At 39.8% G+C, this 27,606-nt stretch overlaps 2 protein-coding genes across 2 annotated transcripts in view; one reads left to right on the plus strand and one right to left on the minus strand.

Moving 5' to 3' along the window:
• Nucleotides 1-5,452, plus strand: part of LOC308103923 (peptidase M20 domain-containing protein 2-like) — a 28,062-nt gene extending 22,610 nt beyond the window's left edge. Inside the window, exons 6-8 of the mRNA XM_080454134.1 lie at nt 992-1,127; nt 1,899-2,006; nt 4,988-5,452. Of these exons, the coding sequence (XP_080310260.1) occupies nt 992-1,127; nt 1,899-2,006; nt 4,988-5,157 (414 nt within the window). The 3' untranslated portion in view covers nt 5,158-5,452. The remainder of the gene's footprint in view (nt 1-991; nt 1,128-1,898; nt 2,007-4,987) is intronic.
• A 4,000-nt stretch (nt 5,453-9,452) lies between these two features.
• On the minus strand, nt 9,453-22,993 carry LOC308102818 (gamma-aminobutyric acid receptor subunit rho-1-like; the record flags this gene model as incomplete). The annotated part of the gene is made up of 9 exons (XM_080452672.1): nt 9,453-9,740; nt 11,929-12,125; nt 12,659-12,811; nt 13,166-13,306; nt 13,514-13,596; nt 14,672-14,895; nt 15,270-15,337; nt 16,362-16,468; nt 22,890-22,993. 9 exons carry the CDS (start codon nt 22,991-22,993, stop codon nt 9,453-9,455), a joined length of 1,365 nt encoding a protein of 454 aa, XP_080308798.1.
• Nucleotides 22,994-27,606: the final 4,613 nt, after the last annotated feature.

Here is a 27,606-nt window from a genome sequence, read left to right on the forward strand (position 1 = left end):
GAGTTAAAAATGTTCGCTTTAAAAAACATATATTCAAAGATTTGCACACATTTTCACGATTTTTCAAAAACAATAGCAGATCTACAAGCTCTTAGCGCGGCACTCGGAGCGTGTAGATCTGCTATTTTTGAATAGCCCAAAGTATAAAATAATGGTTATAGCAAAAAATCTGAAATTACACAGTATATGCATTCCCGGTCGCCTGGTAAACCCCCCTCCCTCCGGAAATCTCATTTGCATTTGATTTCAGGAAGGAGGTCTGGGATTGCGCAGGGAGTAAAGCTGCCCGAACACTGCGTGTTCGAACCAATCAGCGGCTGCTAGGGGCGGGATCATCCAATCACCTGCCTAGTAGCTTGAAAAAAAGAAAAACCGTCTGTCATCGATTCTGCGACCGGAGTCTCAGATGGGAAGTAGGCTGTGAAACAAATGTGTGTCGCAAGCTTCTTCCATTTGACGGTGTCAGGTTACATTCCCGGATTGAATGGGTTAAATTAACCAAACACAATTGACCCTGAAACTGATAATCAATCAATAATTGTCAACTCTAAGAAATGTAATGACAACACAATGGAAAGCAGTAGCAGTTAGAGCTTGTTGTATGCTTTATTTACAGGAAACCTACCGGACCATTGATTGATTGATTGATAGATTTTATTTGGTAAAAGAATCATACAAGTTCAACACAATATAACCTATACCCAGGATAGACACATAAAGTGTAATGAAACACTTATTTCCAATTTGGTCCTGTGTGTGTGGTCCTGTAACCACACACTTATCTTTTTCGGATTTTATCGATTCTGATTCCTTCATTTTTATGTGCACCAGTTCCCCCAGTTTGAGTTTAAACAAGGGTAACGATCTGGTACGTTTGCACATAAGGTCGTCTCAATGACATCGTCATACAACACAATATTATTTAAAGGCCAATCAATGGCTCACACAATGCAGCTTTAATTGATTTAGCTGCATTTCTGTCCCTCATTAGGTTGAAGTTGAGTTTGCTCGGAATGCCTTTGACAACATCTTGCGAAATACTGCCCTTGAAGATCTGTACGAGAAGAACGGCATTGCTTTGGGGATGGAGTTTACTGCAGATGAGGAAGTCCTCACCAATGCTTCAGGTAGGAGTGCATTATATACCCTGTGTGTAGCCAACTTGTAAAATAAACTTGAGACAGAGATGAGGTGAGAAGGCATTAGGAAAATGACAAACACCAACCGGTTACTTTAAGAGGGTACTTTGTCGGCTTCAGTAAAAAAGAAGAAGATTGTTAGTCTAGAGAAATACACACTTGCACTCTGAAGCAGAGTAGAGCCTAGTTCATGCTTCTTCATACGACAGCGGCACGGACCATAAATAGCAGATCTATAAGCTCACGACTCGTCGCACCTGTGCCGCATCGTGAGCTGCCAGTTTCGGTCCACAGCTGTTCTGGGGAGGGTGATATTAGAACATTGCATGTGAGAACACACATGTCCTTGTGTCCTTGTGTCTACGGGCTGGGGCGGCACCTGTCAGCGGGGAGTGTTCGCGACGCGTTGTAAGCTTGTAGATCTATTTTCAAATAGCTGATGTATATGTTAAAGTGCTCATGTGGCCCATAGTCGTTTCTTTTGGGCTGGTTTTCCTAGACCTGGTTGCTTGTTTCTCTCACAGAATCTGGCAACACTGTCACTGGCAGGTGAGTCAGTAGGGTACAACAGCAGTGAAAACACAGAAATGTGTGTGTGGGGAGGAATTAATTGGCATAACGACTAAATTGGGGAGAAAAAGGGGGTAAACAATACTTGGCTGTTCTAAAATTAAATTAAAAAGAAGGGGAAAAAAGGAAGTATAAATCTGCTTAATGCTGGTTTTGGTCAAATGTACCCTGGTGTTGTTTGATCCACAGGTTCCACCGACTTTGGCAATGTGTCTTTTGTAGTTCCTGGAATCCACCCTTACTTCTACATTGGCTCTAAAGCTCTGAACCATACGGAGGGATACACTGTAGCTTGTGGTATGTACTGTGCGATAAAGCAGTGGTTCTCAAACTTTTTTTTTAATTACAAAGACCCCCAGTTTAAAACAAGTTTGTATCTCTGGGACCCCAATTTACACCATCAAATCCTAACTCTGGGAGTGTACGAATGGAACCAATGGACCCATTTGGTTCCATTCATACAACCCCTGGGCGTCCCCAGACCCTAGTTTGAGAACCATTGCAATAAATAACTGTTCTTACCTAGTACTTGTGTATGTCAACTTTAACAACGTCAAAGCAATGGTAGGAACTGGGAATGATTTAAGTCAAAATATTGTCGATCGTCCTAATCTGTTGCTCTGCCTCCTGTGATTGGGGAACGGTAATGACACAACTCCATTCGAAATGGAACTCGAAATCACACTGTTAGCACATAGATGGCCACAAATCATTCAGAATCTGCCAATATAATGTGTACAATCACTGAGTCTTCTGTTGCTAATTTGGGGAAAGTGAAATGATTGTATCCATTCAACAAAACCCACATGTTATCGTTATTGGTGTAACCAATTAACGATGACGAGTGGCCAAAATAGACTTTAAAGAATTGGCAGAATCTACTTTGTTCATTCATATACTATTAAAATCATATTTTGAGAGCTATTTTGCCATACAATAAGAGTGAATGGAATTGCTACAGAGGGAGACAGAGCATGAGAGCAGCAGATGAAGATGAATGACAGATAATGATTGATCCACAAGCTTGTTGGCGTTGAGCAAAAAATATATAGGGGGCCTTGTATAGACCCCCTCCGGTCAATATTAACGTGTGTGTGTGTGTGTGTGTGTGTGTGTGTGTGTGTGTGTGTGTGTGTGTGTGTGTGTGTGTGTGTGTGTGTGTGTGTGTGTGTGTGTGTGTGTGTGTGTGTGTGTGTGTGTGTGTATATTCCTGCACTATACCTGCACCCAGTGATCTTGGTACATAGAAATTGATCTATTGAAGATTCTGACTTTCAAATGTACATATTCTTTGTTTTGATTGTATTGCTGTATTGTTGTATTGTGCTTTCTGCTTTGGCAATGTAAACGTATGTTTTCTCATGCCAATAAAGCCCATTGAATTGTGTGTGTGTGTGTGTGTGTGTGTGTGTGTGTGTGTGTGTGTGTGTGTGTGTGTGTGTGTGTGTGTGTGTGTGTGTGTGTGTGTGTGTGTGTGTGTGTGTGTGTGTGTGTGTGTGTGGCATTGGGGGGAAAACCTATGACATCATAAAATCAATGTACACTAACAACAAATGTGCAGTTAAAATAGGCGAAAAGCACACAGACTTTTTCCCCCAAAGCCGAGGAGTTAGACAGGGATGCAGCCTGAGTCCAACACTCTTCAACATATATATCAACGAATTAGCAAAAACGTTAGAACAGTCCACAGCTCCAGGCATCCCCTTGGCAAACACAGAAATCAAATGCTTACTTTTTGCAGATGACCTGCTGCTGCTGTCTCCAACCAAGGAAGGACTACAGCAGCAACTTGATCTCCTACACAAATTCTCCCAGACATGGGCCCTGACAGTGAACCTAACTAAGACTAAAATCATGATATTTCAAAAAAGATCCAGCCGCCAAAACCATCAATTTTTCCTAAATACAATCCCACTAGAACAAACAAAAAACTATACCTACCTTGGCCTAAACATCAGCAGCACAGGGAACTACAACCAAGCTGTAAAGGACCTGAGAGACAAGGCAAGAAGGGCATTCTATGCTATCAAAAGAAACATCAAAATAGACATCCCAATTAAAACCTGGCTTAAAATACTGGACTCTGTGATAGAACCAATTTCCCTCTATGGTTGTGAGATCTGGGGACCACTAGCAAACCATGACCTTGAAAAATGGGATAAACACCAAACCGAGACCCTACACACAGAATTCTGCAAATCCATTCTCCGTACCCAGCGAAAAACACCAAATAATGCATGCAGGGCAGAATTAGGACGATACCCACTAATTATCAAAATAAAAAAGAGAGCACTTAAGTTCTACAACCACCTAAAAGAAAGTGACCTAGATGCACTCCATAACAAGGCACTCACACACAGCGAAACCCTAGAGAGATGCCCCCTCAGCCAGCTGGCCCTGGAACTCCGGGCACAAACACAAACAGAGCCACGAGATAGAAAACCCATTGGACTAAACCAAATTATAAAACAGCAAAAGGAAAACTACCTGACACACTGGAAAGAAGCAACACAAAAGCAGAGTAAACTAGAATGCTATCTGGCCCTAAACAGAGAATACGCAGTGGCAGAATACCTGAGCACCGTGACTGACCCAAAACAAAGAAAAATCTTAACTAGGTACAGACTCAGTGAGCACAGTCTTGCGATCGAGAAAGGTCGTCACAGGCAGACCTGTATCCCGAGAGAAGACAGACTATGCACCCACTGCACACAAAATGAAGTGGAAACCGAGCTACACTTCCTAACCGTCTGTCCATTGTACCAAGACATCAGAGACACATACTTCCCACAGATTACAACCACACACGGAGATTTTGAAAACATGACCAATGACAAAAAACTCCCATACCTGCTGGGCGAAGTACAACAATGTGCAAACACAGCAGCAAGATTCGTGAGTTGCTGTGATAGTAAAAGGATATCAAACGGAACACAACCACCCTAAAGACTAATCATTGTGTATATTCCGGCACTATACCTGCACCCAGTGATCTTGGTACATAGAAATTGACCTATCGAAGATTCTGACTTTCAAATGTACATATTTTTTGTTTTGATTGTATTGCTGTATTGTTGTATTATGCTTTCTGCTTTGGCAATGTAAACGTATGTTTTCTCATGCCAATAAAGCCCTTTGAATTGAATTGAATTGTGTGTGTGTGTGTGTGTGTGTGTGTGTGTGTGTGTGTGTGTGTGTGTGTGTGTGTGTGTGTGTGTGTGTGTGTGTGTGTGTGTGTGTGTGTGTGTGTGTGTGTGTGTGTGTGTGTGTGTGTCCAGGTGATGACAAAGCTCAGTTTTACACCCTGCGGGCGGCCAAGGCTCTGGCCATGACAGCTCTGGATGTGCTGCTGTGCCCAGAGCTCCTACAGAAGGTTAAGGAGGAGTTTATGGAGGGCAAACTGAAGGAGGACAAGATCCTTAAGGGACGACAGGCAGAAGACAGATAAACTCGCTTAAAGATGAAAAAATCTAGTTAGACATTGCAGATCTACAAGCTCTCAGTGTGTCATGGCACCACGCATTGTGAACTTGTAGATCGGCTATCTTTGCTATTTGCTGTACAACAAAGCATGGCATATGTGGTTATTTCAGGGCTGCAGCTACAACACTTATCAGGTGGTTAGTTGATCAGAGGATTGGATGTAATGTCATATGTGTCTACAATGAAATCTCTGTTTTTGTTTAAAAATGTCTGTTTTATCCTCTGCTGAAGTTTGATTGAATCCAGATCAGATGTATTGAAACTAACTGATCCAGTCCGGGTTTGTTTTCTTCCTAATTAAAATCACAGGAAGTTGGGGGGGGGGGGTGTCAGGTTTTGTCATGGTACCTTGTCAGAATCCACTTTGTTTGTCTTAGTTTGTGAGCTAAAGGTGTGTGAGTTAGACCTGTTTTACTGAGCAATGTTACGTTTTGAGTTATCTATTTATAATCAAAGAAACAACTATTGAAGATATCTCAACAATATTTGGAGTTGCATCATAGCAAGTTAACTATACCAACCTCTACCAAAGTTTAATTTTGCTTTAAGTGTATTGCAGGCCTTTTACCAATTGTTAAGGGAAATCTCTTTGTGACAATCAACTTCACTGTATTTTTTACTTAGATTCTGTACACTGAGAATTATTTCATGAAGAAAAATAAACAATTCATAAAGACATTCTGATTTATTAATTTTTTAGAAAAGGAGGATAACCAGTTAAATCTCTTTTATTCAAGAAACACTCATTTTGATGTAATAGTGTTTACTAAGTCAGTTAATAATGCCACAATAATGGTAGATCAGAACAAATGAAAGAAACCGTGGATTATTATTAGCTATACAAGTTCTAGTTCAAGCATACCCAGAAAGAGAAAAAAGTTCAACCACAAATAAAAAATATAGCTGCAAACAGCAATACCTGGCTTCAAATAGTCGATGTTTACATTTTTGGCTGCTAAATAAACCAGCTGTGTTGACGTGATATCCATGGTCTGTCAAGGACTAACTGTTGGACCTACAGTATGCTGCTACTCCTTTTCCCAACACATTACATATCCACAGACCAATATGTAACAGACACACATTTACGGTAAACCAACACACACTTGAACAGCATGGCTAGCAGCAACATATCCCGCATCACGTATCACCACATATCTGCCTTTACACTGATTGTTCCGCAATAAATTAAATTATACAGGGTTAGGGAGGAAGAGATAAAGTGAAAGAGGTGCAATGAATGTGGACAACAATGTTATATCAGCCATCGTAGTCCTAATATCAGCCACACTTCTTTTCTTCTTCTTTTCTGATAAGAAACAGTTATCAAATCAGTTCCCATAGCTGCTGCCATGGTGACAGGAAGGCCTAAGGGGTGAGCAAGTGCCAAGCGATAATGTTACCATTGGAAATACATGTTTAAACCTTGTTTTTTTTTAAACACAACAGCTGCCACTGGCAGCTGTTGTGTTATTGGCTCTCCCTGTACGTTCCACTGTGTTTCAGTATTTATTGTAGAAAATACAACACTGTTTGTCTAACATCTGTGTCTAAATCGTACGACAAAAGACCTTTTTAATACCTAAAACATATATATAAGTGCATTACTGCATCAATTGTAAACTATACTAATTTATAAAAAATGGTCAAACATTTTTGTTAAATAGCTGATCTACAGTGCGAGACATTGTGAGCATTGTTCGTCTATTTTCACAATACTTATCTGTGGAACCGAGTCAAACTAAATGTAATGCCTGGGGTCCCCAGTTCTAATATGATTATTTTAGGTGGTCGCGGCCTGAAAGGTTTCGAGAACCACTGATCTATGATATATCTCATTAAAGTATTGTATATATATAAAATATAGCTGCAAGCAGCGATACGGGGTCAAGGAATGCAAAACGCAATATGCAATACGCACAATAAGCCATAGAAACAGAATAGATTGAACTTGAGACAAAGCAGCCAATGCAATTAACAAATGAGCATTCTGAACAGCTGAGTAGAGTGCTGAGGGATTGTGGATATTGTAATGTATCTCTGTATACATTGTGTTGCTTATAATGCAGTTTTCAAACTCGTGTCACAAATTCTGTTATGATGACAAAAGTTAGCAATTTTTTGTACTTTTTGTTCTTCGGGGATGTCGGGGGTGCCCCTCTGCCACTGTAAGAAGTTAACTTTAAACTTAAAATATAAAAAAAACTATGTAGCGCCAGCATTTTATTTTCAAAGGTCAATATTGGAGGTCATGGTGCTGTGTATAATAATAATAATAATAATAATAATGATAATAATAATAATAATAATAATAATAAAGACCTTACATAATTCCAACAGGGGAAACTACTTTTCAGCTTGACCCTGTTGAGGTGGTCATATTTAGCAATTAGGGATTAAGAACTCATGGGCACCTCAACCCATGGCCGGGGACAGGAATCGAACCCTTGACCTTCAGACTCACGGGCTGCCACACTACCAATTGAGCTAGAGCTTTGGCCACCCTGATGGTGTCTGTTGATGAGCATTATCCCTTGCCTTCTGTCATGAACCCCTGTGAACCCCTGTTTCACTTCACTACTCTGGATCAGTGGTTCACAAACCATTTAAATTTGATGTCTCCTCGGAACCGAAACTAGTGAAAATAGCCGATCTACAAGCTCACAACTATCTAAAAAGTTGTGAACTTGTAGATCAGCTATTTTCACTAAGGAAATATGTCATACATTGAAACTAAATACACTCAAAATAAATACCCTCAAAGTAGCATTTCATGTTATCTTTAAAAAGTATGTGTGCATTAATTAATACAGTCATGATTTGTGCGCTGCAATTTAAATGAAGCCTGCATAAGATAAAGCTCGAACCGGGGACCTTGTGACCTACAGACAGTGACGCTACCACCTCTGCTACACCCAAACTGTGAAGAGAAACCTATGCAGCTACCAAATGAACATTGGAAATATAAAACAAAGTTTTGGTATAACTTTATCTTCAAACAGTCGTTGCCAATGACAGAATAGCAGATACTGTACACTCACTGCTGTTCAGATAGCTTGTGTCAAAATGATTCTCAGACAATAGCCACATACTGTATCAGTCCATACTTGATAATTAATTATAAGCGGGTGTTATTCTTTAACATAAATAGCCCTATGACAGTGATCAAGATGTCCAGATGCTCCCAACAATGTAAAAAAAAAAAAAATACCAGGAACTAATGAGCATAAATCCACCCATGACCTTCACATACCAGATCCAGGTTGATGTTACAAAAAGGTTTAAGAGCATTGGCCACAATGTTAGTATTCAGTCGTTGACAGAGTCCATTAACCTTATGTGTTTCCAGTCTTAATCAGTTATAGCCCCATCTGTGACCTCGTAGCCGTGTTTCTCATCTGCTGTTGATCAGGAAACGCTTAAGGTCACCGATCTTAAATTCTGCACAGGCTGTCAAAAAAAACCTGATTAAAACAGTTGTTTCACAGCAGAACATCCTGTATTTACTACATTCATCTGTAAGTCAGTACCATCAAACGTGCGATACGACATTGGAACATAGGTCAAAAATACCTTTATTCACCAGCACCCACAATTCTGGGTGATAACGCTACAGTATGTGGCCGACTCCTGAGCTACAGCGATGGGGGAGGTCACAGATGGGGATGAATCAGGTACAGCTGTATATTAAGAGGAATTTAAACGCAATTTAATCACAATATATCTCACAAAACCTTTGTGTGTTGACTGTAAATACATACGATTTATATAGCGCTTTTCTAGGAACTCAAAGTCGCTTTACAGAGCAGATTAAAAAAAAACTTTATTAGAACGAACTAGTTAAAAAGGTTAAAAAGAAAGGTAAACAAAACAAAAGGAAGGGGGGGGGTTTTATGTAGGGAATGCGAGTCTGAAAAGATGGGTTTTGAGTGTGGTTTTAAACATGGTGAGGGTGGAGGGTGGGGGCAGCTCTGATGTGAGCTGGGAGTGAGTTCCACAGTGAGGGTGCAGCTGCCGAGAAGGCCCTATCGCCCCAGGTTCGCTTATTTGTCCACAGGGTGTCCAGGAGTTTGGCATCACCCGACTGTGTTCAGCTCTTGCTGTCTCTGTTGCTCGTTTTTCACTTTGCATAAAAGTAAAATGTGCATTAAGCTGGCGTCACAGGCAAAAGATTTTTAAAATCTTGAAACATTTTTAAAAAATGTGATCAGTCTATTTTCGCTGTTTGTCATACGTGAAATAAAGGGCTTATACAAGTGGTTAAGCGTAAATGGACCAGTAAATCATGTTGAAGAGTGCATAGGCTCCCGGAAAGATGACCCGTGAGTACTTGTCTATAACATGCGTGTCAATCCACACGTTGCTGTAGGCGCCGGAGCCAACATGGCCGGTGATCTGGTCCGTCTCCATGGCCAATTGCACCAGCATCGTCTCACGTTTAATCCCGTTTTCCTCTGGCATGCCGTAGTTGCCTGTGGTGTTGATATCCATCTCACTGTAGCTTGTGGACATCACCCCAGGGTGTGACAAACCGCATGTGCAAGGTGGCTATGGAGAGAGACAAAAAGCACTTTGGTCAATGCGTCTGCTTTTGATATCCCTCCTCAGGTCATTTATTTTCATGGCCGGTGGGGATGCATGTTTTATCCCTACTTCTGGTCAGACTGAATTAAATACATCGTTTTGGGAAATATAGACTATGATAATATCGCCATTCCACAATTTAATAAACAAATGATGTTTTCCTCATTAACCCTGGCTATTTGCCATAGGACATAGTATATAGGGCTCCCCCCAACTTTATTATTTAGTTTTTTAATATACATGTTTTTTTAGTTTTTTTTACAAATCTAAGCCTGAATACAGTATATCAATTTTGGAAAAATAACACAATATTTTAAATTCAAAAAATTGCTGCTGTTTTGCCATTCAATTGCTCAAATGTTTTATAATAAATTTGACATTTACATATTATGCTGCACACAAACATACTGTATGCCCACATAAATGTACATAATGTACACATACAGTACAGTATATGCATAAATGTACTAATGCACTACAGTACGTACGTACATACTTGCATACTACATACAAGCATACATACTGCATATGGATATAATATTTACCCATGCACAGTCACAGAACCTTCAAGCACCTCAAAGCTATAATGAATGTGTATGCTTTATTTGCCTTTACCTTCTACTTACTACTGATGTTATGCTTAATTATGTCTTTGTTATTGTTTTGAATGCTGTTGCAATGTTGAGGAACTGAAACCAAAGAATGCACTCTTGTGCACTCATGTATGAGATGTAACAATAAAGGTCTTGAATCTTGAACATTCATATCAGTAATCATTTTGGCAGAGTTGTTGGTGATTCTTTGATGTTTCATTTCAGAATACAAACTTGTAATGCAGGTTATTTCTTGCACATGAGGCATTCAGAGGAGAGGACTGTAAATATAGATTATCACGCAGGCAATCGTTGTTGGCCGAGCTTATCCAATCTAGGGCTTATCCAATCTATCTGATGCTGCCTGCCTGAGCCTGGATAATACGAGAGCAATGACGAATTCCGGGTGATAATATGTTAATCACATACCCATAGCCTTATTTACACACAAAAACAATGATAAAATAGCATTTCATCAACATGTTAATACTGTAGACATTACTGTCATTCTCTGATCTGATCTGTTAAAGGTTACTGGTTACAGAATCTCCAGTGTCTCCTCAATCATGACCAAGAGAGAGTTCCTAAAATCTTATATCGTTACACAACCTTCAAAAGTCAAATCAACATACTGTAGAATAGATTTTCCTCAGTCAACTGGTCATAATGCTCAACAGACTAGCATTAGACCCTCCTAACACTACAAATAATCAGGACATTGACAAATCCTGAGAAAAGCTTTATGGCTTTATCTTCAACATACGGTCAATAACATTGATCAACTCTCGGGATTTAACCCAGGCGTCCCCGTCTCAGGGTGGACACTCTTAACCACAAGACCACTGAGGTGATCATCATGATTTGTGTGCATGGGGATCTCAGCTTAAACAAGCTCAGTGCTTAATGAGTCTTCCAGTTTAGTAGACCTTGTATTGTGAATTTGTACTTCCATGTACTGTTGTTCTCATGTCTTACTAAATAAAGTACATCAATCAATCAATCAGGAATGCAACTTATGCATGACATACTAGAAAAGTGTGTTCCTCATGTGTACCGATTTGTGTTAGTTTTGGACCAAAGTTGTAGGAGAAGTAGCAAAAGTTGTGTTTTGAAGAAAACACAAAAAGGCAGAGAATCCAATCTGGCACAAATGGCCTGGGCCTATATGGGAGACTACGGCAAGGAACTTCAGCAGAATGTGTCTACAGAGCCTAAAGACCTAGGGCCTATTTTAAGAAGTTCTGTTGTATGTACTTCCCCTGGATGCTGTTTTTTTTTTTTTTTACAATGACTACACGGTTTTCATCATGTACAGATTTGCACAGCATCAACGTCACTTCCTTGGGCGGAACGTCCTGTACTTCCGCTTGGACACTTTCAGTAGCCATTTTTGCCCAGCGTGGTTGTTGCATAGACAAGTTTAGGAAGCCTGGACAATGAGAGCCAAATGGGAATTCTGAATTGACCTGTAACACCATAAACAGTTTATTATTCAATCAGCACACAAGTACTGTACATCAAGGCTTCAACATAAAATGGGTTCACTGAATGACACTGACCGATTCTTGAAGCTTCCTTTCCCTGCGTTCTTGTAGTGTCGACAGGTAGTTAACAGCGGCATACTCTATCACGGACAGGAAGACGAAGACGAAACTGACCCAAAGGTAAACATCCACGGCTTTGATGTAGGACACCCTGGGCATGGAGGCGTTGACTCCGGTGATGATGGTGCTCATGGTGAGCACTGTGGTGATGCCTGAAGCACATGATGCAACACATCATGACACCTGGTGTGAGCTGTGGAAGCTATAGGTCTAAATATGTTTGGGTCATATGTTGAGGTAAAACAACATCACTAAAACTCTATAGTCTGGTGAGCACCCCCGGGGCGCTATCTTATGCCCCTTCCTTTGTTCCCCTTTACACCAAATCTCTTCACCGAAAATAGCCGATCTGCAAGCTCAAAACGCGGCACAATGTGATAGAATGTTCACCTTATTATTATTATTTTCGCCTATTATGACAGGGCCAAAATAGGGACACCAGGGTTCAAGTGGTTAGAAGGGATAGTCACACACTGTAGTTACCCTGCCTGCAGCATTGCATGGCAGGATATTGTAATCGTGCCTGTCTGTTAATCTGTGAACAAAGTAATTAGAGAATGGATGGGTGAATTTTCACTAAATTTATATATTCAGGAATGGAAACGTAGAACAAAATAAATAATGGACCTTGACATGAAAAGGGTTGAAAACCACTGTACTAGATGACATTGGTCTTAGGTCTCACCCAGAGGAACTCTGGCCGGTACAGCCCTGCGGTCGATCCAGAAGCTGACCCATGACAGCATGACCATCAGAGTAGCAGGGAAATAGGTCTGGAGCAGGAAGAAGAAGATGTGTCGACGCAGCGTGAAGTGGATGTACAGACGGTTGTACCAGCCTGAGGAAGATTGTAGGACAAAGTGATGATACCATGCTATCATTCTTCTGCCTTGAGGAATCAATATAGGAACAAATATTCTTTTCTTCCTCAGTTTCTCTACTGAAATGTCCCATTGTTTATTTCATGCTAGAATCTATTCTACAGCAATGTTCTGGCCACTTGCCTTTAAAGCAACGGGTTAAAATCTTTTTAAATAGTATAATTCAAGCACAGTACCGCCCCACATTTCTTTAAAAAAAGGCAAACGTTTTTGCCTATAATGACACACACAAACATATAATGACACAAACATGCCCAAAATAAGGATGGCAGGTTGAAAGAGGTTATAATTAACAACACATTCTGTGGTACCTGTGCTGCTGTAGAAGGCCAGCCTGGTGGTGGTGTGGAACTCCTGGATGAGGAACTGGGAGAGGGAGATCCTTTCATCCGTGGACAGTGACTTGTTCCCTTTCTTCCAGTACAACATCAGGTCATCGTCTGTGTAAGCATCTGATGGGTGGATGGGGATCACAGTGAACGTTGATTGTCAACCTTTTTTTTCTTTAGGCCACGGACCCCCATTTGATACGATTCTTATCTCTGGGATCCCAATCTATTCTGTAAAATCCTCAGGGCCTATTTAACTCAGAGTGTACAAATGGGTAGCTAGTCTGACGAAGTACGGCATTAATTTATGGGGGGAAAAAAGCCACTTACAGCTCTCTATCTCCAAGGAGCACGTCTGTGTGTCCAGAGGAAAGCGACTGAGGTCCATGCTACACATAGATGTGACTGTGACCCTGCAAGACAACACACAACAAAACACATGAAAAGCTATTCTTAAATCCTAACAGTTTTCTGAAAAACTTATGTTGCTATATCAGTGGTGTATATATATTTAGTTTTGCGTCAGCAATTCTTTTTAGGTTATATTATGTTGTGGTTGTGATAAAAAAAATAAGGTTATATTTTAATTGGGTGTGGGGAGGTGGTAAGGGACCTGGATATTGGATAGGGGGCACTGGCCCAAAAAAGGTTGAGAAACACTGATCTACATAGTAATCCTACACAGTGTTTGATATACATGTAACACTGACAGTGTAGAAATGGACAGAAGTGGACTAATGTGGACCATAAGGGTCCATTTTGGTCGGTCTTTACTTTACACTGCTCTGTGCCCTGGTTGAAGCAAAATGACACTTAGGTAGAGGTCCGGGTTGTGTAGTTACCTTGCCATGATATAACTCCAACTATTGGCAAGATATGCTCAATAGTTGGTCTGTTGATTAGAAATTGATGTTCCAAAATATTCTGCTCATTGACTTGCACTGTGAATTGTGTGAAACATACATACTTTATACACTACAGTATATCTCAGATGCAAATGTTGTATTGTGACACTTTTGAGCTTGTAGATAAGCTATTTTAGAAAGAAAATGACAAATTAAGAAACATTTTGTGCTTTTGCTTTGTTGCTGTAAGCATATTTTGATGCCAAGACTTTTGCACTCAAGTAAAACATGTGAATACAGGACTTTTACTTGTAATAGAGTATTTCTATATTGCGGTATTGCAACCTTTCTTAGGTAAAAGATATGAGTACTTCTTCCACCACTGTTCAGGGTGGAGATGACCAACAAAAATAAATAAAGTTAATCCAGCTTACTGGAGGAGAGAGGACAATCCAGCACGCTCTGTGGAGGCCTACTGTCATCCTCACTCGCCAATCTGCCCTTAGGTTGTAAAATCTGATCTCCAAACTAGTACAAACCCCTTCGTAGATTAACCCATGACATGCGACGAGCCTGCTTGAATCCAGTATACTGAGCTATAATTCTGTAATGCTACACATTATGCACACATTTTGTTTTTTACCTGAGGCTGTAGAGGACTGTTCCGTCAGGATAGACGCGCAGCATGACGTTAGCTGTGGTGGTGTCGTGGATGAAGGACCTCTTGGAATGAACAAAGAAAATGTCAGGCACCCAGATCTTCTTCACCAGGCGGCCATCGAAGGTCTTGCTCTGGTTGTTGTTGCTTTGGAAGGACAGGCGCTCGTCCTTCCAGTAGTGTCTAATGTACAGCGTCATGGTGAAGTCCTGCCAAACAGAGGGGGGTTGTTGTAGTATTAATAAGTTTGTGTTGTGTAGTTGCCTTGCCATGAAGTATCTCCAAATGTCTGTCTGTCTGTCTGTCTGTCTGTCTGTCTGTCTGTCTGTCTGTCTGTCTGTCCATGCTTTTCTATGATATGTAACCGGAAGACTCGCCCCCATTTGCGGGGGCGACGGGACCGAACCTCTGGGGCGACGGGACCTAACGTCTGGGGCGACGGAACCTACGTGGCTTGGAGCGACTGCTCGGGGGTCGCTGGATTTGCCCCGGGGCGACTGTGTTTTGGGGTGAATGTTTTGGTATTCATGTGTAATTCCCATTCATAACCAGAGATTAAATGCATACACAAAGCAAAGCATACCATTTCGACCTCTGAAATTGTGTCCAGACTTTCCACCTGAACATCGACCCCAACCGGAACAGCAGGACCTGCAGACATACAGACAGTGGTGTATAGTAACTAAGTACAGTACATGTACTCAAGTACTGTACTTAAGTACAATTTTGAGGTACTTTTACTTTGGAGTATTTCCAATTTGCAATACTTTTACTTCTACTCCACTACAATTATTTGAAAAGTTTAGTTACTAGTTACTTATAGATTTGCATTAATATTACAAAACATGCATTAACCACTTCAGCCCTATATACAGTACAGTACATTTTGACCATTTGAAAATAGCCGATCTACAAGCTCACAATGCGTCGCGATTGTGAGCTTGTAGATGTTTTGTTTTTCGAAAGGACTCCAAAATATAACTGGAAGTAAAAATGAAAATGTCATGCTTCGTAGCTTAGATTATGTTGGCTCAAAGAGATGGAATGATAAACATTTGCAGTTCCATCAGAATGTTTTAAGGTTTAACAGGCTTGGTTGCATTATAAAAGATGATCCTTATGTGCAATGAAATATGTTACCGAATTAGAGTGACATTACTGCAATTATACATATAGCGTTAGAAAAAAAAACTGAATGCTTTTATCCAACTGGGCAGTGGAATGATACAAATGCATCCAGATGCAAAACTTTCATTTTAAAAAATCGAATTGATTGGTTTAACTTTAATAGCAATTACTCCATAATATGAAACTTGAAATGACATAATCCCTATCCTTCAACTTCACTGCCCGATATTCAGACTCTATTTCAGCTCAATGTTGAAAACTTTCATGAATCCCTAATTGAATATGGATTTGAATTAAGTTTTCTTGCTTAGAAGGAGACATGGAAGCATCAGAATTTCAAAAGCAGACAGATTTGAGATTATTACGAAATTGGATGTTTAAATTAATTTTGTGAACACAACGTGTGATCTGCTATTTTTGTTGAAGGTATTTGATGTACAGTAGATAGGGGAGGGGGCACCAAGTACAGTGCAACTCAGGTCCGGTTTACTAAGTATAGAGGGTCTAAACTGTAAGCGGTTAAAACACTATTACAATAATTCCTTACCTCCAAAACCTGGTCTCATTGTGAAGTCATGGTCATCGATCCTCAGGATCTGTTGTGACTTTGGGACGGAGGATTTGGTGACATCAGAACTCTTCTTGTATAAGGGACTGTAGAGAGAATGGAGGGCAATTAAGCTCAAAAAGTATGTGTAATCTTTGGGCACAGGATATTTGCCCACAGTGACTAATAAACTGAGAAAAATCTTAATGGACACAGAGAGCACAGCCTGGACATCGAGAACGGCCGGCAAACCTGGCTGCCCACAGAGGACAGGCTGTGCTCTCACTGCAGTCAGGGAGAGGTGGAGACAGAGCTTCACCTCTTGACCACATGTGAATATGAAGATACAAGGAAAAAAGACCAAAGTACAATTAAGATGGTGGATCGGTGTCCAATCCAGTGTGTCATCTGCTTCATAAACTTTATTGAGTGTCCTACCCGACATCAGGGTCTACATTTCTAGACCCTGAATGTAGACATTTCTACATTATATTGTATCAACCACTTTCACCCTGGCATCCCTATATTTTGGGTATGCCATATAGGAAAACATTTCAAAAATGTCTCAAAAAATGTAAATGTAATTCAATCCCCTGCCGCGTCATACCAAAGACTGTAAAAAGGGTACCCAATTCCTCCCTGCTTGGCAGTCAGCATCAGTATTGGATTGGGGGTAAGTCCCTGTGACCAGAGCCTTCTGTTGGAGAGCTGCGTCAATGAGGGGGCAGAAACAGCGTGGTCACGACTCCAGTGCATTCCGTAAACGTCCGGTTCAGGGCTTTGTCACTATTCGGCTCCTCCCGAGCCGCAATTGGACCCGATGTAGTGAACGGAGGTGACGCAACTCTCCTTATATGGCTCTGCCTGGGACATACTAGCATCATATCTAGGGTGTGCACTTGCACATCATGTGACATACTAGCGTCATATCCAGGGGGTGTACTCGTACAGTACATCATGTGACATACTAGCATCATGTCTAGTGCCCAGTGCCCGCTAGATGACATCAGAACTCCTGACCTATGGGCCATATGGTTCCCAAGACTACTTACTTACACACAAGCTTACAAGGATTTCAGTGGTACCATACAGATTGGTCAAAATAAAATGTTATTCATTAAAAGTCCCAGATTGTAGCTGTAATAAACCTTTCAGATTATGGCATCTGAAAGGTCACTAAAATCCACTAAAATCCACTAAAATCCACACACTGTTGCTGTGGGGCAGAAACCTTGTATCTCCATATTTCAACTTGTTAGGTGTCTTTGTAATTTAAAGTCACGATGCGACGTGTTGTGAGTTTGTAGATCAGCTACTTAAGCTGTTTGGTTTTTTTTTTGGGGGGGGGGGATCAAATGAAAGTTAAAGAGCTTAAGTCTCTATTGGTTTTAGAACCAATGAAAAGTATTGACGAGAACTGTGAGTAAATAGTAACTGCATAGGATCCATTGGAACGCAGGCTATTTTTTACATTTCCCACAAAGTAACGGTTTGGGACATAGGAGGTTTGCGCCCGAAATCGACGAATATTGTGGTTTGTTGTCATCTCTAGCAAGGCGAATACACCACCAATTAGTGACCTTCTGAACTTTCTCTCATACTATACCCTGTCTCCTCCGGTTAAGAGTGGATTATGTTGGCTTTGCGCTGATACATGGAAGCAGACAATCCAACTAATAGGAAGCTTTAAACAATGATTAAAATGCCCATGTGTCTCTATATGTTCTGCCGGTTCAATTCAATTACAGGCCCATCTAGCTCTAGAATAGATCATTCGCTTCCACAGCAAAAAGAAAAAAAAATACTACCTGCCAATTTTGCAACATCCCACTGTCAGGGGGGACTGTTCTCTTTTCAATCTGGAACAAAAAAAAGAAAAACAAAGTGCATTTTGAGATATTAAGTAATGCTGAAATAACATTTACTGCCGTTTAAGTATAATGTTTAAGTAAGATAAATAATGCTTGTTGAGATTGAATGCTTGTTGCATCAAATGAAACAACCAAATCTGTTCCTTACAGTAAGTGGCCCCATGTCTATTTTCTATATTATAGTTTCTTCAACCACTTTCTTTAGCCCCCTAATTCATAGCAAAAATAGAAGGGCTTGTAGATACTTGTATTTTGTTATTTAATTCTGAAAATGTTTGCTAGAATGATATATTCTCAAGCCAGACAACTTCTACAATTATCTTTAAATGTTACAGAGAGTATGCAACTGTGCCTTGCAAAAGATTCAAAAGCTGTCATCTGTATTAATGTATTATATATCTGCTGTCCGGCAGAAACCAGCTAACTCCAAAATGTAAATTTTTTCAGGAAATGACAAAAACAAAACAAAAAGTGGAGTTAGGAGGTTTTGTTCATCATTGATAAGAGAGCCTGGAGTCAGGCTCCACCCCCCTTTGGTGGACTAAGCTGGTTTAGCAGAAAGTTTGAGGATCCAATGGAGTTATCTGGTTTTGTCAGAAGCGCTTTTTAATACTTTTCATTGGTTCAATATTTGTTTAATCAACACACAGACGTAAAGGGTGTTCAATAGCACTGATTTATGGGAAAAAATGCTAAAGTGGAAAAATGGAGTTCAACGAGATTTTTTTTAAAAATGATTTGATTTACGGCGACAGTGGGACACAACTGGAAAGGAAGGGGGGAGGGGTACTGTACATTTGCTTTATTTTATTGACATTTTTTACGTGCTTCAGAAGTAGTGTTCAACTAAAGCATTTGAACATTGTGTGATCTAACAGTCTGTGTTGACACTTGACAGACTACCAAAATGGGGACTCCAGGCTGAATATGGTTAACACATCTAATGGCTCTTTTAGCCTACGAGGGGTATAACCAGAACCTTCCATAACCTGAAACTTTCCAGAAACTGTGAAGTTCTGTGATCGGCTTTATTTTTTACTTTTTTTTACATTTCCATTATAACCAGAACCACTCCTGAAGTGGAGAGGTATGTCATTTTTTTAAAATATATATATTTTTTAAAGAAGCTATTTTTGCTATTTTAGAAACATTTTGAAATGAGCAGTTCTGAGTTCTGGGTTCCAAGAACTCAGGGTTAATACTAACTCCTGAGCAGGGCACTAATTAGCTTCTGAGAACCTTATCTGGAACCGAGCAGTAGCAGCTATCCAAAACAAATTAATGTCTTCCTGAATATAATCTGCTTTGTGATGGCAGATTGCCAAAAGAAAAGTACCTTTTCACTAAGCCTTAAATCCAAAACGAATAGCAAATAGACAGACACATATATAGCTACTGTATCGTAAGCCTCCATGAAACATCTGTCAAAGGTCTTCCCAGATATTTGGCTCGTGATGATGACGGAACATTTATTGCTATGTGCATGATGCTGCCAAGAGGTTACTGACCTTAATAAAATCTCCCGTTAAATAAAACTCTAAAAATAATATTTAAAAAAACAAACAAATAATAACGTTGCTACTGTAAATAAACATTAGCTGGTCAGTCTAGAGAATAGAGGCACTCTGCTATTTGGTTCTTGCCAGGGTGTAAATGGGATTTGACAAAAGGCATTATGGAAAACAGTTAAGTTTTATGGGGCTGCTATATTTAGTTCACTGGCTATAGCATTAGCTATATAGCATATTTACCTTAACTCACCCACTCAGAGAGAAAGAGACTTTGGAATGATTAAGCATCTTATGGGGGATGCTGTTGATATAGGTCAGTGTGTAGATGAGTGCTCTGGGCACCATCTGGTGTTCTTGGAGACATTTAAGCACATTAAAGGCCCCTACATGCTCCAATTCTTATCCATATAAGTTCCTTATTGAAGAGACACTTCACCCTATTTTGACCTTTGAGGGTCGGCCCCGCCTCCCTCTGTTTCTGCAGAGGTGGGTGTGTGAAGAGTAAAGATTTTTCATATTCCATCCTGATTGGCTAAGATTGGCTAAGATTCCAAAGTTTGCAGGAGTGGCCCGTTTTGAACAAAATGCCTCAAATCATGAACATAGCGTTCAATTGCCGTAAAAGTTTGCACGCACATTCCCGTTAGGCCAAGGATGAAATGCCACCCTACATTTTTTTAAATCGGTCTCATGGTGGCGCTATAGCAGCCCGATTCGATTTTTCATGTTCCATCCTGATTGGCTAAGGGCATTTAAAGTTGGTAGGAGTGGCTCGTTTTTAACAAAATGCCTAAAATCATGAATGCAGCGGCCGATTGCCGTGAAACTTTGCACACACATTCCCAGTGGGCCTAGGAAGAAATGCCACCCTTTTCATATTAGTCTGTTATAGCGCCACCAGGAGGCTGATTTTTGCACAAAGAAAAAATGCTATTACTCGTACAGATTTTGTACAAACATCACGCAAATCAGTACACATTATCTCTATAGTCATATTGTCAAGACCTACCTGTCCAATGTTTCATATTTCATCCTGATTGGCTAAGACTGACTTTACTGACTCTACTACCTGGCCTGGCATTTTTCTAGTTTTGTATCTGTACACTACTGGAAACATTCAACTGTTGTTGTTTTTTCTACATATTTCTACACCCAATTATATTGAAATGCCATCTGCCTTCCAATGGGATAAGCTTTGCTCACAAAGTCACAACAATAGCAATAATTTAGAGAGCCTATTAACAAACTCTGATTATTACCTGTTACATAATCTGAGTAAATGATTTGTGCTAACCTGGCACATCCTGTGTTGTCAGCTCAACTAGCTCTTTATTACTGGCAGCAGACAATGCAGCCACCTGCTTTCAGTGTTATCCCTGTATACTTCGTTGTAGGACAAATGTTCACAAAATATGGCATATAGCAACCCATAGCGATTTAACCACATAAAACCTAGCGTCCCTCTTCCGGGCTTGAGATGATTAAAGAGACTTTAGTTTAAAGAGAAAAAAGGAGGGGACCAAGTAAAAACATCTCTGGGTCCCCGCACAACGAAGTTAAGTGGTGAATACAGGACAATACAATGTTCACACATGGAGCCACATTTTGGTTTATGGGATTGAATCCTTGTAGCCTATGGCTGTCATACAATGAAGTGGCCTTTTTTCCCCGTTTTGTAGGACTTTTGTATCGATATTGTAGATGGTATATTGTAAATATGTATTTGATGTATCCTATATGTATCCAGATGTGACATTATGTTTTATTTCTTCATCAATAAAGATATCAATCAATCAATCAATGTACATAGCAAACTAGACATGAGTTGCCTCTGTACTTGGTCCGCTCTTTTATCCCTCTATACCATATTTCTTCACCAAAACATTGCTCTGTGAGCTTAAAGAGCTGCTGATCTGCAGTTTCTGGTGAATATTCCCCCAGAATAGGGATGCAACTGTTTAACCATTTAAACCTATATATCGTTGACCAGAGTCCATACTACTACTACTCAAACCCTTGGTAAATTGTATTTATTTATTTATTTATTAAACTTTCACCTGTAGCAACACAGCAATGACCTTTACAAATCATTTGGGAATACTTTTGCTGTTTCAACATTATAACAAAGAGCAAAACTGAGTCGATTTAAATGTTAAAATTATAAGATTTGGGGAAAACAGTACAATACATCATGAATACAATTATATAAAATATTGCACCCTACAATTAATTTATATATATATTTAAATCTGTCACTGCTTTGACGTTATAAAGACTATATATAAGACTAAAATATGTATGGGCAATAATATAGTATTAAACATACAGTAGCTACAGCTATTTATTTACTGGTGTAACATTGGCTAATCTTGTATATCTCACTGTTTACCTTTAACCTTTCAGTCAACAGGCTGATGAAAAAAAGGACAAATGAGAGAATTGAAAAAAAGAATTAACTGTTGCTGGTCATTTGGAATTGGAGCCATTGGCTTAATAAGCTAAACCATAACTTCTGAAGTAGGCTATGGATGCAATTACAAATATCTTTCAGGTATGAGAGACAGTTAATTGTTAACAATTGGAGTATAATGCATAATACATTCTTATAGAGTCGTGTAGGCTGCTGTACTTTATTACCACTTCTTAGTAAGCATGTCATGTAATTGCCTTCTAAAGCAGTGGTTCTCAAACTGTTTCATGTTAAGGACCCCCAAAATGATATGTATTTGGCTGCGGACCCCCTGTCTAAAAAAAAAAAAAAAAAAGTTCCAGGATAAATAAATAAAAATCAGATCTACAAGCTCATTTATGAGTTCGTATCTGCTATTTTTGAATAGCCAAAGTATAAAATATGGTTAAAGTGGTTACAATTATTGTGACACTATATCAACTAATGCTGCCCCCCCCCCCCCCACACACACACACACACACACACACAAGGACCCCTCAGACCCACTTTGAGAACCAATGTAAGAGTTTACCTCGACAGTTCAACTTCCAAATAATGCGCCAATGTGTCCATTTTACGCACGATTACGCATGGGTACAACTGCAAAAGATTCTCACGGCTATACCTATACTTAATTAGATATGGCAATCAAATCAAATCAAAGACAGATGTGAATAATAATAAATCACGTGCCAACCTGATCTGGCTGTATGGTTGAGGCGTGCGCCCTCTCGGACGGAATCTCCCAGACACTCCGGCAGTCCACACAAACAACGTAAGCAACAGAACATCCATGTGCATTCTGTCCAAAAATATAAGTATGGGTCCACCAAGAATCTCAAAATGAATCAATGTCTACCTCAAAAACCGTTTGGGCGTTATTATGGGCATCATAGTCCCGACACGGTTCGTGCCAGACATTGCATAGCCTGCCATACATTTAGATCTCCTCATCGTTGTAATCTCGCACAGTGGCGAAAGCAATTTCGCCCCTAAACCTATAAAATCCCTCACGTCAGATGGCTCGGATTTTCTGGCGGTGGGCAGACTATGAACACATGTGGGTGGACGTTTCCTGGCACAGAGGATTCATTCTCACGGGTTAGAGGTGACATAATGTGCTTCTGAATAATGAGAGATTTGCATGCCAATTTAGAATTTAGAATTGCACAGCAGACTAAGCAGGTGCATGGGGAATCAGACAGGAGCATAATTACTTGTAAGCCAATTTGAAGAGGCAACCTTTACCCCTATTTACAAAATGATGTCCACTTTTATATATTAAAATGAATATTGCTTGCTTCATTAATTTCAACTGGGTCATGATTGATGACACACTGTTTTCTATAGCCTTATAAAAAGCCATCAACAGGTCCACAAATACATATAGTAAACAATATGGACCAATAACGATATTGGGATTTATGTAACAGTGCTTTACATAATCCTGTGTGAGCATCAGCATGCCCTTGCTTAGATGTTGATAGGAGGGGGTTGAATGCAGGCATGTCACTGGGGTCAATGTTGGTTACAATAACACTGACATACCTCTCAGATTGCAGTGGAATTTGCTATGGATCTTCATGGTTCCATGGAGGATGAACTGATTCTTTTTTTTCAACAACCTTAACTCTGAGTGTAGCCTACAGGTTTGATTACATTTAGACACCTGGAGATTTACGATTTTTAGCAGCTACAAAATTGATGGACGCAGTTGTTGGCCTATAGCCTACAATTAAAACGACTCCCATTAACGTCCTACTTAATTCCCATTTACACATTTATCACCTGAGTCAAACTAATTTGATTTTAATTTTAACTAGAAAATGTGCTCCTCGGAGCACAAGTCTCCGCCAGCAGACTATAGCAATTATATTATCATAGCAATAACTATAACTAATGACTGCGAGAGCAGCTTCATTAACTTCTAATTCTTGTGATCTGTACCGTTTCTTCTTACTCGTGTTATGTGCTTGTTGATGTTGTCTTTCATTATTTGAATACTTTGACCAGTTCCTTTTTTTCCTTTCGATGTTCTCTTCAGACTCTTCTACTTTTTCTTCCAGAGATTGTAGCAATCTTTGCTGTGTCATATTGTCAGCATTCATGGCTAGTCTTCGTCTTTTGTCATTTAGCGATTCTTTGTCTCTGATTAATTTCATTCTTTCTTTATGATTCTTAGCTCTGTTTAATTGAAGCAATGCTCTGTTTACATTGAAGCAATCTATCATATGGGAGTCGTCTAATTGACTGGTTTGTTCAAATACTTGTCTGTCTTCTTCATCTTCATTGTCTTGAACAGTTTCAGCAGTTGATTGGTGTGTTTGATCTATGTCAGTTTTCTCTAGTGCTACATAATGTATTTGATCAAGGTGGCCAATTGTTATAGTATTAAGACTTCGGCCTTGTTGTGGGATCAATTCAACTCTAGTCCTCTTCTGTGTTACTGTTGTAGATGAGTATGCTTTCTTATAGCTTTGGCCTTCTGCGCCTTTGTTTGACCAATGTTACACACATATGCACGAGGGACACACACACGCACGGACGGGTGATTTGGACTAGAAGATACTGTTCCAATCAAGACTGATTGATCCTGTCTTACCTCGCTTCAAAAACGTAAACGGATTTTTGAAGTGACACACCTATTTATAGAATTGTATTTCGTCATGCATCCCTCTAGCCAATCAAAGGCATTGGTGTCAACATATTAACACGTATTAAGACTTCGGCCTTGTTGTGGGATCAATTCAACTCTAGTCCTCTTCTGTGTTACTGTTGTAGATGAGTATGCTTTCTTAGCTTTGGCCTTCTGCACCTTTGCTTGACCAATGTTACACACATATGCACGAGGGACACACACACGCACGGACGGGTGATTTGGACTAGAAGATACTGTTCCAATCAAGACTGATTGATCCTGTCTTACCTCGCTTCAGAAACGTAAACGGCTTTTTGAAGTGACACACCTATTTATAGGATTGTATTTCGTCATGCGTCCCTCTAGCCAATCAGAGACATTGATGTCAACATATTGACACGTATTAAGACTTCGGCTTTGTTGTGGGATCATTTCAACTCTAGTCCTCTTCTGTGTTACAATTGTAGATGAGTATGCTTTCTTAGCTTTGGCCTTCTGCGCCTTTGCTTGACCAATGTTAGGTGTTCTCAGAGGGAAACACACACGCACAGACGGGTGATTTGGACTTACTGAAGGTACTGTTCCAATCAAGTCTGATTGATCCTGTTTTACCTCACTTCAAAAAGTAAAGGCTTTTTGAAGTGACACACCTATTTATAGAATTTTATTTCGTCACGCGTCCCTCTAGCCAATCAGAGGCATTGGTGTCAACAAATTGACACGTGTCACGTGGAGCTTGCCCAATGTTAGCTTGGCTAACAATGTTTGCTCACACACGGCGGGACGAAGCGAAAACATATTCTCCACCTTCGGCGGAGACAATAACATTAGACACCATAGACAGCATTTGAATGCCATGGTTGTTGGCCTTTATTGTAACCTATATAGTTGCAATATTAGTCAGTTAATCAAGGATTGTTACCTGTAGGCTAGTTTTAAGAAAAAAACATTGTGTGAGGCTATGAAATGATTGTGATGCTATGTTAACTGCAGCTGGGGACACCCTGGAACACCCCAAGCCCCCCCCCGGACCCCACTTTGAGAACCAACTCTATTGAAGACCAGCTCAAACATTGGGATCAGCATCGAATCCAAACATGGGGAATCTGTTGGGCTCTAGTCAAGACTGCCCTCTGCTGGTGAAACACCGTTGATCGATAGTGTATCCATTTTCAACTCATTTGTCTCATAAAACAGTGCTATCCGACTCCAGTGGAGGAAAGTAACTAAGTACATTTACTTAAGCACTTAAGCACTGTACTTAAGTAAAATGTTGAGGTATTTGTACTTTACTTGAGTATTTCCAATTTCCAATACTCTACTCCACTACATCTCGGATCTCGGATGTTGTACTTTTACTCCACTTCATTTATTTGAAAACTTTAGTTACTAGTTACTTATTTTGATTATTAAAACATCAGCCCTATTTACATTTCGGCCATTTGAAAATATCCGATCTACAAGCTCGCAATGTGTCGCGATATGACACAGTGTGAGCTTCTAGATCTGCTATTTTCAAAATATTTTTTTCCATTTGAAAATTTTAAATGGGACATTCTGCATAACAGCAACAAAAAAAATAGGATAGCCTAATAGACCATAAAAATTAGATGCTGATTGAACTCATTGACTTACATTTACAAATGTTTTATTTGTTCTATAAATCAAGTGTATGAAAACACTGCCAATAATCATGTGACAATAATCAGTCTTTAAAAACTGATGTAGCCTACACCCTGCAAAGTTTCAAAAATAAATATTCAACCTTTCAAAACCTTTAACAGGAGATTTTTTCACAGGGGGGGGGGGGCTCTTGACCACGCACATTTTTAACAGAGTAGATGTAATAGGTGGATTTTGGGAGTTTGACACTTTTATCAGGCTTTACTTACATAGGATCCATTAAAAAGTTAAAAGTAGCAATAAAAGAGCCTTAATGCTTAACGCTTTTTGAAAGTCCTGAAAAAAAAAACAAGACTCGCGCAACATAATTAATTTGGCAAGACACACCATCTCCGGTTTACTTCCCGTATCTGCATAGTCTCGCGTCTCGCGTAGCTATCTGCGTGAAGTGGGCGGACGTCTTTTTAGGAGACCGGAAGCAGGTTGGCGTCCGCCTACTTCACGCAGATAGCTACGCGAGACGCTAGACTATGCAGATACGGGAAGTAAACCGGAGATGGTGTGTCTTGCCAAATTATGTTGCGCGAGTCTTGTTTTTTTTTGTCGATCTGCTGTTTTTGCTATTTTAGAATGCTTATGCTGAAAAGTAACAGATTTGGCCATAATGAGGTTTCCGCCCGACAGACAATATATTTATATTTATATTGTACATGCAAAATTGCTGCTATACGAAAACGTATTGTTACTGCACTGTTTCTTATTTTTATTTTCATTTGTAATAAAATGTCACTCAAAATTCTTCATTTTACGTATGGTCCAGTATATTATTAATTCATATCAGTCACTGTATTCCAGTGGGGCAAGGCAGCCTACTGTACGTCTTAAACAAAATATATAAAACATAATCCTAACCCTCAACAGTGGAATAAAATCAATATGGTAACGTCTTATGCAAATGAGCCATGCGGTCGAATGTAAACAAATCACTAGCGCAGTCTGGATCTGTCATGACCATCATGGATGAACTTCAACCAGGTGTTTGCACTTTCTCCATTTTTGACCCGTTCATTCATCTACATAAACGTTCGGATTTCAAATATAACGTTTTTGACCTTGGCGAGGGTGGGAGTTGAAACTGTGACTTCTGCTTCTT

Source organism: Gymnoscopelus braueri (genome assembly GCF_963280865.1).
Source record: "Gymnoscopelus braueri genome assembly, chromosome: 16".
NCBI classification, from domain to species: domain Eukaryota; kingdom Metazoa; phylum Chordata; class Actinopteri; order Myctophiformes; family Myctophidae; genus Gymnoscopelus; species Gymnoscopelus braueri.